Raw genomic sequence first — 14748 nt, forward strand, 5'->3', positions numbered from 1 at the left:
GCCTGTATTTAGCATAAATGCTCATAGCAATCTGTTATGACAACCATAGAGGTCTGCTGGAGACCTCTGGTTGTCATACCAACCCATCGGTGACCCGCAATCACGTGACGGGATCACCGATGGGCGGGATTTCCGAAGCTCTTGCCAGAAGCGCGAGTTAAATACCGCTGTCAAAAGTTGACAGCAGCATTTAACTAGTTAACAGCTGCGGGTGGATCACGATTCCACCCGCGGATGTTACGGGCACATGTCAGCTGTATGTATCAGCAGACATGTGCCCGGAAAGGTGCAGGCTCAGCACCAAACAGGGGGAGTCCGACATCGGCGTACTGTTACACCCGATGTCAGAAAGGGGTTAAGGAACTGCTGCTGCTGTGATCACAGATCAGTCACATAGCACAGGAGACAGATTGCAGGAGGCAGGAGACACAGCACAGATCGCAGGAGACAGATTGCAGGAGGATTGCAAGGCCCTCCAATGATTTTCCTCTCTCATGTAACACATGGGGTATACAATGTCTCTGCACGCCAACTATGAGGTGAAGATGGGGTGCAGAGTGGTGATTGCTGTGTTAGATTAATCCCTTTGGTGCCGATTGGCTGAATAATAGTTACTGACCAATCAGCATCAAAGGGGCTAATTATGGGAGATGTCACAATCACCCTATCCCATATGACTGCTGTGATACCACAAGGAGGGGTGGTACAGCCCCCTGAGGTGACATGCAGGTATGGCCTGCTGTCAGAGACATCACACTGTGAGAATGTAGATGCTGGGTGCGGCAGGTGCGTGACCACAATTAGCTGATTTGCATACGTGGGATCCCATGCTGACTAGATGGGCACGGCCTCATACAATGTAAGTGTATTGATCGAGGCCGGATACAGTCAAGTCGGAATGTGGATGGAATTATGCAAATCGCTGCCTGGTCCCGGAGCCAGCACCATTGAATCTTCACAGCTTGCAGTGCAAAGACTCACAAGTCTGCAGTAACAATCAGGGGCGTAAGTACAACAGGTGCAGGGGTTGAAGTCGCACCCGGGCCTTGGAGCCTAGGGGGCCCTAAAATTCCCTTTGGCCTAGGTAAAAAGACTATTGCTATTAAAGATTTAAAATATTTGGGGCCCCATTGGAGCTTTCGCATCGGGGCTCATAATAAATAATAATCTTTATTTTTATATAGTGCTAACATATTCTGCAGCGCTTTACAGTTTTGCACACATTATCATCGCTGTCCCCATTGGGGCTCACAATCTAAGTTCCCTATCAGTATGTCTTTTGTCTTTGGAATGTGGGAGGAAACCGGAGTACCCTGAGGAAATCCACGCAAACACGGGGAGAACATACAAGCTCCTTGCAGATGTTGTCCAAGGTGGGATTAGAACCCAGGACCCCAGCGCTGCAAGGCTGCAGTGCTATCCACTGAGCCACCGTGCTGCCCGGCTCACGAGTTTCAACTTACGCCACTGGTTTACAATACAGTGGAGTGAATGCATAATTGTAGCCGAAGGCAGGACAACCACTTTAAGTGTAGAATGTCACTTGCAGAAAGCCAGTTAGAACTGAAATTAGTGGGTTTTAGTGGAGGATGAGTCTCCAGTATGTAATATAACTAGTCAGACTGATCCTTAACATTAATGGTAATGACCAGTCTGACTAGTAATGCTACATATTGTAAACCTATCTGTTTATATATGCATATTACTTTCTTTTTTTTTGTCTAAAAGATGATGTTTTTGGTTTCTACTACTACTTATTTGCGTGTTTGTTAAAAATGTTACAAAGAATTGGAGATGAGATGCAGTACCTGGCAGCACCCACCCTACGGTGTATGGCGCTGTGGTGTCCTGGTCCATACACTGCTTACCTCCCACCAATACTGAAGGTGATCAGTAGAGGTCCTGGTTGCCGAACCTTTGCCAATCTTGTATTGATGACTTGTCCTTAAAGTAGTGTAGAAACCTTTTACTTTCTATGCTTTTTACCATTTATGTCTTCTGTACATTATATTATACGATTACAATACAATTGAAAACGGTCAGAAATGTCCGGTGCTAGCTAAGTGGCACTGAAATGTTTCTGCATATTGTCTATATCTGGATAATTTCTTTCTCAGTTATCACAAATTAATCAATTCAACAATTTGAGAGTTCCCTGAAATTCTCTCTTCGGTGGCATGTTCTGTGCAGCTGAAGATGTGCTCTCTTGTAGGGATTGTTGTGCTGTCCATCATCCGCTGACTACTGTTTGACCAAAGGTCATGCCCCTGACACCAAGAAAAAAAAAAAAAAAAAAAAAAGAGTGGTCTCTCTTTCATACTGTGTAAAACCCTTTTTGCCATTTTGCGGATCATGTGCACAATTTATCATATGCAAATAATTGGCTACAAATCACTACAACGTGTGCTTTTTCTATGTGGATTGCCTTTTATTGATAGCAATGATGCCGTAGATCATATTGGCCCCATGTTTAATCTGCCTAGAGGAAACATTTGAAAGGAGCTCATATAATCTCCCTGTTCTTCCTTTGGTTTCTTATGGGTACAAGGGTTTTCTACTACATTCCAAAAGCTGGCTTTCTACTATTTGGCTCTCTATGGAAGATTGTCCATGGAGAGTCAGATATGACGAAGCTATGTTGCAAACTCCTGGGCTGATGAGTGAGAGATCAAAATCTGTGGCTACGGTTGTGGTATTCGTTGGCATCATATGTATGATGAGAAATTACAGAAATCCGGTAACAACTTGATTTTCAGTAAGAAGACTCTTTATATAAATAACTAAACTCCGAACAGATGTATCTTCTCACTAGTTTTCACACGGCTTTTAGTACTAGGATAGTAAAGTCCATATATTACAACTAGTAATCAAAATTTGCTTTTATTTTGCATTGCAGCAGATGGAATATCACACAATACAATGTTACAGAAGGAAAACATATTAACTCTAAAAGATACCAGGTACAATCATAATAAGTCATCCCAACAATGAAATTTCCTCATTAGTGATAGGGTATATCATAAATATTGGTTAGGAAATGGTGGTGATGTTAGCAGCTCCCTTAGAAATGAATGCAGAGAGCAGTGCATGTTCAGGCTTCCTTTAGTTAATCGTTTCTAACCGTAATAGTCCGGACCAAATTGTAGTATATTATGAGGACTGAAGCTTGTGCTACCAGTGTCGGATTGGGGTGCAAAAGGCCCAACAGAAGCAATGACTCTGGGGGCCACTTTTCAGCTATAGGCAAACAATACATTACTCTCATTCACAAATGTATCTCTGCTTCTATATATGAATACATTAGGTAGTTTGTTGAATGAATTACAAGATGATGCTTTTGTCTATACATAATGAAATGTGCCAACATATAAGTGGGATAGAGTGGTCAACTCCTGCCAAGGGGCCCACCAGGGGATTCACCTCTCCTCTTGTGGGCCAGTCCAAAACCGTGTGCTACTGATTCATTTAGCTCAGAGGACTTTTTATACTGGATCCTCATTGGTAACAGCTCAAGCACGTGTTCTGTAAAAGTTATATAAAAAACAATAACTGAATTCACTGACAGCCAGCAGAGATTTTGACAATTGTGCAGAATTGGATAGTGTAAATTAGAAAGCCGCATATCTACTTTTCCCAACGTACTTAAGCATTAGTCGCATTCCATAAAACACAGATTACATGTAGCGTATCGGTTGAAATAACTAGACACCGGTTTATGTCCAAACTAGTTTTCATGGGAAATAGAAATCATGTACTACATGGGGACACTTACGAGACATGGTTGGCGATATAATCAAAACTCGATAAAATTTACTTCCATGTGGTTATCAAATTAGTAACAAAAAATAAAAGATTGGGAATCAAAACTCAGCCAGTACTAAAAAAAAAATTGGTACAGACGGGAAACATGTTAGATGCCCAGCATGGTTAACAGGATACCAAGATTTACAGCAATTGCATAAGTATCCACATCAAGGAAAAAAAACTAGTATATAAGTCAGTACTGTAGACATCTACTACCTGATAGATATCCAGCAATACTCTGCATTAATAATCAGACCACGTGGTGTTAATATGATATTGGTAACATTACTAGTCTGTGTAATACATGGTAACTCGAAAAAATTAATGATAGCATTTCAGAACATTTTAGTCTTTTTCCAAGAATGCTACAATAGTAAAGTACTGAAATGCTAGTGATGTCCATGTTCTCACTTGCAGGTTTGGATGATACTTTCCATTGCTACCAAGGCATGTAGCACATTTTGAAGGCACTCGGCATATTTGGCCATTCACTCTCTCGTCACACATATACCAGCTTAGCTCGCCATCCACAGGCTGAAGGTAATAAGAAAACTGGGAAGGGTGGTGAATGGGCCTATTCCCAAACAAAGCGTCAATGCCAATCCTACGGCAGCAGAAATCACAATGCTCCTTTGGTCTCGAATGATCTTCTTCAGTATATCACAAAACTATAAGAAAAAGAAATTAACTGTGAGTATAGAAAAGTAAAGGCAATACATTACGTATGGATACATTGCATGCACCTCTACGACACACATAATGAATGTACTTCATCCGTCCACCATTGTATACATAGGGAATTATATTATATGGCCATAATGTGTAAGCTAACAAATTAAATAAAGTCAGTAAATGCACCTCTATAGCAAATAATGCACATAATAATGCAATGAAACAATTCTGAGGAACTTTAGTAACGCGAGTCGTTCCCTCCAAAAGGTAAAAAGGTGTCATGCTACAAACTCTGTACGCACAACAAAAATATAAAAAGGATGGATTTAATTACTTGTATCAAGAATTATTAAAAGGTTTATAGTTAAACCTATATATTTGAATTAAATATATTAGTCAAAATGAAAAAAAAAATTAAAAAGACATAAGAATACAAAAAATTCCTCAAATGATAGGGCAAAACAAAGAAAATAAATAAATGTAGATGTAATGTCCGAATGCCCAGTACTTACTGCACTTATTAATTTCTGCTATCAGTCATGTGTTGCACATATCACAGGCATTTGTTCCACATCATAAAGCAAGGAGGAAAGCCCTAGTAATCATTTTATTGGACAATTATATGGAAGTAACACCTTCTCAGACTCTTAGCAGATACCACAAGGCCCAGACAGGGTTTTATGTCTGCTGTTACTACAGGAACTATTTAACTATTAGAAAGGTTAAAGGTTATTAACAATTAAAGTGAATTGTTTCAGGCCCATCCACAGTACCAGGTATACGTCACACTGCAATAAAAGGGAATAAAATTCAGCTTTAAAGGAAAAGAAAAAAGTTACTTTGTACTTGATACTTCCACTCGTTTTATGTGTAAATGAAATTGCGGGTTGTAATTACAGAGTGTAATTATACTGGCCAAATACAGACATAAAACCTCATAAAGATGGTATCTTAACAACCTTGAAATAACAAGCAGATTAGATGGTCTTTTATCTATTAATACAGTGTTATTGAAGTTTTATCGACAGTTCTAAAACAAATCTAAAATTGCAGATAAAAGTTATCCTAATTTTGAGTCAGTATCAGTATGGGAATATGATCCAATTTCTAATTCCGATTTCGTATTGTGTCATGTATCAAAAATTGTAAAGCACAGAAAGAAAGCTATAGACAAAGGTCTGCACAAATCCTATTAATCTAAAGTTTACCTTATCGGTCTGAAAGCTCACAGGAGACCCGTATCTGCAATAAGTGACAAAGTGCTCGCAGTTATCCCACAGCAGGCTGTATGATGTGGCCCCCACAAGTTTCTCAGCCCGCTGAGCCACTTCTTCATTAGAAAGAGGTTTTGTCTTGAAACTCTTGTCCATGTGATTAACTATTATACTTCCACCATAGGCAAAGTCTTGTACAATGTCCACCCTTATACTGGCCACCTTAGCCAGGACGCCCAGGATCAGCCTTTTGTTGGTAACGACTTTCCCAATTAGATACTTGTCTTCTGAAATTGCAGGGAGGATATCAGGCATCAGATGGGCAACCTTGTTATTTCCCAAGTAAATCCCAAAATGAACGAAGAGAGTCCTGGGGACCTGTAACAAGTCTCCTCTTTTCAGTGTGCAAGACTCAGTACTTCTTGCTCCAACTTTCCTCTTTGCCAAGCTAAACTTCTTTAAGTTTGAAAAAATGAGGATTTTTTCAAAGATGAAGACCATCAGTCCGAACAGAAGGGATTTCATGATGCTCACCTTGAGTACTGCAAGGCATGTATTAGCTGCCGAGTTGTCTTTCATGCTAATCTGTGTTTTTTTGTTAGGCACATGGGGGAGAATCTCTTGACATCACTGAGAAAAGTCTGAAAGCATTGGTCAAAAGTTATCTGGGAGTCGCCCTTCGTGGCATTCTAATAAAAATGTTAAACACAAGAAAAAAAATGCTATAAAAATGTAAATGGCCATTGTTCAGTTGCAGACTTGCTTTTATTCTTGTAATGTCAAACTACATATGTTAAAGAGGCCCCGAAACTTTTCCAGTAATGAAACACAAACATTAAAAATAATAAAACATAGGAAACAAAATTATTTTATAAAATATACTATTCTAGTCGATGTACACAGAATAAATCAACACTGTTTCCAACGTTTTGAGCTATTTATAGAATTGTACATATTCAATGGATTTCTTCTATGGTTTTCAGATTTTTCTTAATTAATAAATATTGTTTTACAATAGCGGATAGCGGAATATACAAGTCCTCAAGTTAACATATATATATATATATATATATATATATATATATATATATATATATATATATATATATATATATATATATACACATGCACACACACATATATATACTACTAGCCGTCTACTGTATTCACCTTTATTAAACCCATGGTCAAAATGTTGAATTCAAGTCAGAATGGGGTGTATACGTATATACACACACACACACACACACACACACACACTACCAGTCATCTACTCTACTATATTCAACTCCTGGTCAAATTGTTAAAATCAAGCTAGAATGGTGATAATGTACTGGTCATTACTGTGCCTCGTGATGAAAAGTATTTTTTCTTTCCATACCAATATATTATTTTGGGTTATTTGTAGGCCCAAAGTTTAAATATTTGTTTCCTTTGTTGTTTTGAGTCTACACTGTTGTATCCATTAGGAGACAAATTCCACAAAACATCTAGTAAAAGGGATGGTGCATTGTGTAGATGTGACTGGAATCGGATAGTGACACTTCAGCACTGAGTCCTTGAATGCTAGTGACAGCACTGAGCTATAAAGACAAGTGTCTGCCATGAAGAAAAAGAGCAAAGTGGACAAGACTACACTTCTTCTAGTATCTTTGTTTCCTAGTTAAAGTGTCCAGTGCACTAAGATAGCTATTATTACCCTACTGTGTGTAACTACAAACCAGTCCTACAAACCAGTCATACTGGTGACAGCACATGAATTGGGTCAACTGAATTAACTGGTTTACAAAATGCAATGATTGCACAGTGTGAATATATTTGCGCATAGGAAAGGTTCTTCTACCTAAGTAACAATATTTTAATAACATGAAAAAACAAAACTGCCTTAACAAGTGATGAAGGAGATACGAGTGTTAATTATGACGCCAAGTTCCTACAATGAGTATTTTGGAACTTTTTTTCTGCTGCACATTTTGGTGCTCAAAAAACCAAACATATTACAGTTCTGGCAGCGTGAATGGAATTCATGTAAATCTAATGCCCTTAGTGCTGTTTTTTTTTTAATGCTGTAAAATTTCTCTTGTGGTTAATGTGTTTTAATTGCAGTTTTTCCCCATAGATTAGATTGAGATGCAGAAAATCCGCACATGTTTTTGATTATGTTTCCGCAGCAGAAATGCAGTTCAAACACTTGTAGTCGGCACATGGCTTTACCCATCAAGCTACTTAACAGGAGGAATTCAAAACAAAGCAGCTTTATTTAAAATTTGACATACCAAACAGAGACGAAGACAAAATACGATAATAAAGCGTGTAAAAAAAACCTAACTCAAAAACGCATCAAAAAAGGGTGCAGAAATGAAAACGGAAAATTAGCACCAACAAAAACTCACCAATTACTCATGGTCTCAGCACTGGTTAATTAGACACTATATTTTCGCAAAAAGAAAGATCTGTATGTAGCAATATTGCTTGTTTTAGAAATTCGGCCTTTTTATTCCCCTAGAGATATGACAAAGGAAATATTGTTACTAAAACAGGGCCGTTTTATTACTACATTGAGGATTTTTGAACAATTCTAGCTGTAGTCTATTCTTGAGTAAAAAAAAAAAAAAAAAAAGTAGCAAAAATGGAGAATCCCATTAAAGTGCATTTTGATACATGCTAATCCATTATGTAAATGAAGAAGCCCCAGGAACAAAGCTCACAAAGGGGCAGCTCTGTCTGGTCTACAAAGCTCCTTATTCTGTAACTAATAACATCAGCAGCCAAGTAAATGCACTAGTAACCCACAGGACTTCAACTTCCCAGAGAGCCTGCAAGTAATGATAGATGGGAAGACACATTCATCTTACCTGAAAAATGACTACGCCATTGAGACTTGGAGAAAAGAGAACTTGATCCTTTATCCAGTTGTATACAGACAGCTTTTCCCCCAGAGCCTGCCAGCGCGCTGTCATCAGCCATTAGCCGGGCTTTTTTGTGCTATCTTAACAAGGCATCACAAAAGATTACCTTATAAGCCTACTTGGCAAGAATTTATCCCTACTCCCAGCATAAAATCGGGCAGAGCATACACCTTCCACACTGCTCTGTGCTTTGTGAATTGACAACTTTACAGCCCAGTTTCCAGACTTTCCAGGTCTCTTTTTGCTTACGTATATAATTGTTCTTACTCATGAAAGAGAAAAGAAGTTTAACTGGATACTTCCTTTCTGGCTGGCTGGTGTAGCAGGGCAAGCAAGGAATTAGCTATGGTGATACCACAAGAAGCTCTAAAATGATACAATCTTCACATTTCAAAACTATATTTACATATAAATGGAGATTTACTTTGGACAGTTAAAAAAAAAGGGAGGTTTGGTATCAGTTTTCAGGATATATGTACATGCATCCTATTACTAATAGACTTTGCACTTCATTGTCTTCTCATCAATACAAACCAAGAAGCAACCAACTACATTCAGACAAAATTTCATGTAAATTTCAGAAAAATCGGTGCGAATACTTTTCTGCCCAATGATGACAAAAGTAATCTCGGAGTGATACTTTTATTGGCTAACCAGAAAATAATATATGTTTGCAAACTTTCAGATGTTCCTTCTTCAGGCACGATACCACAATATCATTTGTCATTGTCCATCATGTACCAGAAAAGAAATAGAAGCAAGAATTTCTCAGGAGTTGGAAAGAACTATGCACATCCACACCAAGTCATGAGTATTTTGATGCGGATTTCCCTGTAGAAAACATAGAATCATAGATTGATAGTCTTAGTGTATCCTATGTGATGTAGCTGGTAGTCTCAGTAACTCCTATGTGATGTATACAGCAATTTCAGTGTATTCTGATGTATAGAGCAGGATTTGTGTTTCCTATGCAATATACATTCAGCATAGAATTTTAGAGTTGCAAGGGACCTCCTGTGTCATCGTGTCCAACCCCCTGCTGAATGCAGGATTCACTAAACCATCTCAGACAGATGTTTGTCCAACCTCTGAAGACTTCCATTGAAGGAGAACTCACCACCTCTCACGGCAGCCTGTTCCACTCACTGATCACTGTCAAAAAGTTTTTTCTAATATCTAATCTGTGTCTTCTCCCTTTCAGTTTAATTTCACTGTTTAAAGTCTTTCTTTGTGCAAATGAGAATAAAACTCATCCTTCTACAATGTGACAGCCCTTGAGATATTTGTAGACAGTTATTAAGTCTCCTCTCAGACTTCTTTTTTTCAAGCTTAACATTCCCCAATGTTTGTAAGAGTTAAACAGCTGATTATGCAAAAATTAAAACAAACAATATGCTTATCTCCCCTGGGGTCCCATGAGAAAGCTTCTCTAGCTCCTCACCATTCTCTATACACCCCACCTCCTGTGAAAGCCTGTGAAAATCCAAAACAAATCAGCATTAGAAAGAAGAGTTTTAAAAAAAAAAAAGCACTGCAGGTATATTTCATAAATTCTCATTCACTTTGATGCAAATTTATTTCATGGCAGATTTTCTATCCAAAAATTTGAGAAAAAAAATCATGACATTTTAGATTTGGGTTTTATATTTGCTTAAAAATAGGCTTGTAATTGCTGTGAAAAATAAAAAAATACACGGAACCTCCTAGCATAATACAGCCAATAGAAGATAAAAAGATGGAAGATAGAATAGTGGAGAATACATTCGCCTTCTGGGGTTGTGCAATTACAAGAACAACCCTGGTAAAGCCCTGTAGAATTGTATTCTGTCACCTTCTGCTCTGTTCCTGAGCGATGGAAGACAAAACAACATTACAGTATACAATATAGAAAAAAAAATGCAGGACATGGGTGCTGCCGAGAATGACTGTCCACAGCACAGAAAATATAGTAAAGGTTTATTTATTGATAAAAAAATTCAGGCTATGTTTTTCAATACCAAATTGGTACCTTCATCAGGCCACGTACAATATGAGTTCACAGGCTTGGTCCGCTATAAATAATAAAAAAGGCAGAAAAAGTGATGCCCTTGGACATAATATAATAGAGGAAGCAGGACAAACCTGATGAAGCAGGACGAAACGGCCATCAGGGTGGAGTGACACGGGGCCTGATTTATAGCCTGTGACCTACGCAAGTTTGCTTTTTACCAAGACATTATTTACTATCATTGTTTCTCCACTTAGCAACAACTTTGGTGTTAAACTTTACACATGAGTGTGCAATATATGCAATATACGCTGCTCAAAAAAATAAAGGGAACACTAAACCCACATCCTAGAAATCACTGAATGAAATATTCCCATTGTAAATCTTTATTCATTACATAGTGGAATGTGTTGAGAATAATAAAACCTAAAAGTTATCAACGTAAATCACAACTAATATCCCACGGAGGTCTGCATTTTGAATGAAGCTCAAAATTAAAGTGAAAAAGGAAGTTACAGGCTGATCCAACTTCAGTGATAATGCCTCAAGACAAGGAAATTATGCTCAGTAGTGTGTGGTCTCCACGTGCCTGTATTTTCTCCCTACAATGCCTGGGTATGCTCCTGATGGATCTCCTCCCAGACCTGGACTAAAGCATCCACCAACTCCTGGACAGTCTGTGGTGCAACATGATGTTGGTGGATGGTGCGAGACATGATGTCCCAGATGTGTTCAATCGGATTCAGGTCTGGGGATTGGGTGGGCCAGTCCATAGCTTCAATGCCTTCATCTTGCAGGAACTACTGACACATTCCAGCCACATGAGGTCTGGCATTGTCCTGCATTAGGAGGAACCCAGGGCCAACCGCACCAGCATATGGTCTCACAAGGGGTCTGAGGATCTCCTTTCATGAAGTGACTGTCCAAGCGTGACACGTCCCATGCACATGGGTCGAGCACATGGAGGGCTGTGCGGCCCTCCAAAGAAATGCCATACCATTGCTGTCCAACTGCCAAACCGGTCATGCTGAAGGATGTTGCAGGCAGCAGATCGCGCATAACGGCATCTCCAGACTCTGTCACGTCTGTCACATGTGCTGAGTGTGAACCTGCTTTCATCTGAAGAGCACAGGGCACCAGTGGTGAATTTGCCAATCCTGGTGTTCTGTGGCAAATGCCAAGTGTCATGCACGGTGTTGGGCTGTGAGCACAACCCCCATCTGTGGACGTCGGGCACTCAGACCATACTCATGGAGTCTGTTTCTAACCGTTTGTGCAGACACATGCTCATTTGTTGCCTGCTTGAGGTCATTTTGCAGGGCTCTGGCAGCGCTCCTCCTGTTCCTTCTTGCACAAAGGCTTAAGTTGAAGTCCTGTTGCTGAGTTGTTGCCCTCCTACGGCCCCCTCCATGTCTCCTGGTGTACGGGCCTGTCTCCTGGTAGCACCTCCAGCCTCTGGGCACTACGCCGACAGACACAGCAAACCTGTTTGCCACAGCTCGCATTGATGTGCCATCCTGGATGATCTGCACTACCTGAACCACTTGTGGGGGTTGTAGAGTCCGTCTCATGCTACCACGAGTGTGAAAGCATAACCAACATTTATAAGTGACCAAAACATCAGCCAGAAAGCATTGGTACGGAGATGTGGTCTGTGGTCCCCACCTGCAGAACCACTCCTTTATTGAGAGTGTCTTGATCATTGCCAATAATTTCCATCTGTTGTCTATTCCATTTGCAGAACAGCATGTGAAATTGATTGTCAAACAGTGTTGCTTCCTAAGTGGACAGTTTGATTTCACAGAAGTTTGATTTACTTGGAGTTATATTCTGTTTAAGTGTTCCCTTTATTTTTTTGAGCAGTGTATATGCAATATACTGTATGAGCCCAATGTATCTAATAGTTTGCTATTATTACTTTACTTTATCCTACAGTCATGTCTAAAAGCATTGGCACCCTTGAAATTATTCCAAAAATGTAATTATTTCTCTTTGAAAATTGCTAAAATTACATATTTTTTGTTATACACAAGTTTATTCTGTTTGTGTGTATTGGAACAACAACAAAAAAGATAAACAAAGGGAAATTGGACATAATTTCACACAAAACCCCCAAAAATGGGCTGGACAAAATTGTTGGCATCTTTTCAAACATGTCAAAGTTTGTTTTAAAGGAAGTGATGCTCGTTCAAACTCACATGTGGCAAGTAACAGGTGTGGGCGATATGAAATTCACAACTGAAACCAGATAAAAAGGGAGAAGTTGACTCAATCTTTGCATTGTGTGTCTTTGTGTGCCATACGAAGCATGGATTATAGAAAGAGAAGAGAACTGTCTGAGACTTGAGAACCAAAATTGGTGAAAAATATCAATGATCTGAAGCTTACAAGTACATCTCCAGAGATCTTGATATTCTATGTCCAAAGTGTGCATCATTATCAGGAAGTTTATAACCCAATGCACTGTAGCTAATCTCCCTGGACATAAATGGAAGAGAAAAATAATGATGAAAGGTTGCAACACAGGATAGTATATATATATATATATATATATATATATATATATATATATATATATATATATATATATATATATATATATATATATATATATGTATTTTCAAATCACCCCCCTTTCGCCCCATTAAAAATAAAATAAAAATAACAAAGCATGCACAATTGGCATCGCCACGTTCAGAATTGCCCACTCAAATAAAAAAACAAATTAACGCCAGAATTAAGTTTTTTGGTTGCCGCGACATTGCAATAACAAATGCAATAACGGGCGATCAAAAGATTGTATCTACACAAAAATGATATCATTAACCCCTTTCTGACCTCGGACGGGATAGTACGTCCGAGGTCAGATCCCCTGCTTTGATGCAGGGCTCCGCAGTGAGCCCGCATCAAAGCCGGGACATGTCAGCTGTTTTGAACAGCTGACATGTGCCCGCAATAGCGGCGGGTGAAATTGCGATTCACCCGCCGCTATTAACTAGTTAAATGCCGCTGTCAAATGCAGACAGCAGCATTTAACCGGCGCTTCCGGACGGAAATGATCGCATCGCCGACCCCCTTCACATGATCCGATGAATAGTAACCATAGAGGTCCTTGAGACCTCTATGATTACTGATCCCTGGCAGCTGTGAGCACCACCCTGTGGGCGGCACTCACAGCCCACCTGCATTTCTGCTACATAGCAGCGAACATCAGATCGCTGCTATGTAGCAGAGCCGATCGTGTTGTGCCAGCTTCTAGCCTCCCATGGAGGCTATTGAAGCATGGCAAAAGTAAAAAAAAATATATATATATATATATAAAAGTTTAAATCACCCCCCTTTTGCCCCATTCAAAATAAATCAATAAAAAAATTATCAGACCTACACATATTTGGTATCGCCGTGTTCAGAATCGCCCGATCTATAAATAAAAAAAAGCATTAACCTGATCGCTAAACGGCATAACGAGAAAAAAAATTGAAACGCCAGAATTAAGTTTTTTTGGTCGCCGCAACATTGCATTAAAATACAATAACGGGCGATCAAAAGAACGTATCTGCACCGAAATGGTATCATTAAAAACGACAGCTCGGCACGCAAAAAATAAGCCCTCAACCGACCCCAGATCATGAAAAATGGAGACACTACAAGTATCTGAAAATGGCGCAATTTTATATATTTTTTTTTTTTTAGCAAAGTTTGGAATTTTTTTTCACCACTTAGATAAAAAATAACCCAGTCATGTTAGGTGTCTATGAACTCGTACTGACCTGGAGAATCATAATGGCAGGTCAGTTTTAGCATTTAGTGAACCTAGCAAAAAACCAAACAAACAAACAAGTATGGGACTGCACTTTTTTTGCAATTTCACCTCACTTGGAATTTTTTTCCCATTTTCTAGTACACGACATGCTAAAACCAATGATGTCGTTCAAAAGTACAACTTGTCCCGCAAAAAATAAGCCCTCACATGGCCAAATTGACGGAAAAATAAAAAAGTTATGGCTCTGGGAAGGAGGGGAGCGAAAAACGAACATGGAAAAACAGAAAATCCCAAGGTCATGAAGGGGTTAAAAACATTACAACGCAAAAAAATAAGCCCTCACTCAACCCAAGATCACGAACAATGGAGACGCTACGGGTATCGGAAAAAGGCAAAAAA

General features: G+C 39.2%; 1 protein-coding gene across 6 annotated transcripts in view; it reads right to left on the reverse strand.

The window, feature by feature from the left end:
* Positions 1–2861: 2861 nt before the first annotated feature.
* Positions 2862–14748, reverse strand: part of LOC143792915 (lecithin retinol acyltransferase-like) — a 75843-nt gene continuing 63956 nt past the window's right edge. For 3 of the 6 annotated variants that reach the window (XM_077279380.1, XM_077279379.1, XM_077279378.1), the window contains 2 exons: positions 5685–6379; positions 2862–4472 (listed from right to left, as the gene is read on the reverse strand). In XM_077279380.1, coding sequence (XP_077135495.1) covers positions 4320–4472; positions 5685–6269 — 738 coding nt within the window. In that variant the 5' untranslated portion in view covers positions 6270–6379 and the 3' untranslated portion in view covers positions 2862–4319. Of the gene's footprint in view, positions 4473–5684; positions 6380–8083; positions 8193–8545; positions 8902–14748 lie in introns of those variants that run through there. The other 3 variants (XM_077279382.1, XM_077279381.1, XM_077279383.1) reach the window with 3 other exon arrangements.

This window comes from Ranitomeya variabilis, chromosome 1 (genome assembly GCF_051348905.1).
Source record: "Ranitomeya variabilis isolate aRanVar5 chromosome 1, aRanVar5.hap1, whole genome shotgun sequence".
Classification (NCBI taxonomy): Eukaryota; Metazoa; Chordata; class Amphibia; order Anura; family Dendrobatidae; genus Ranitomeya; species Ranitomeya variabilis.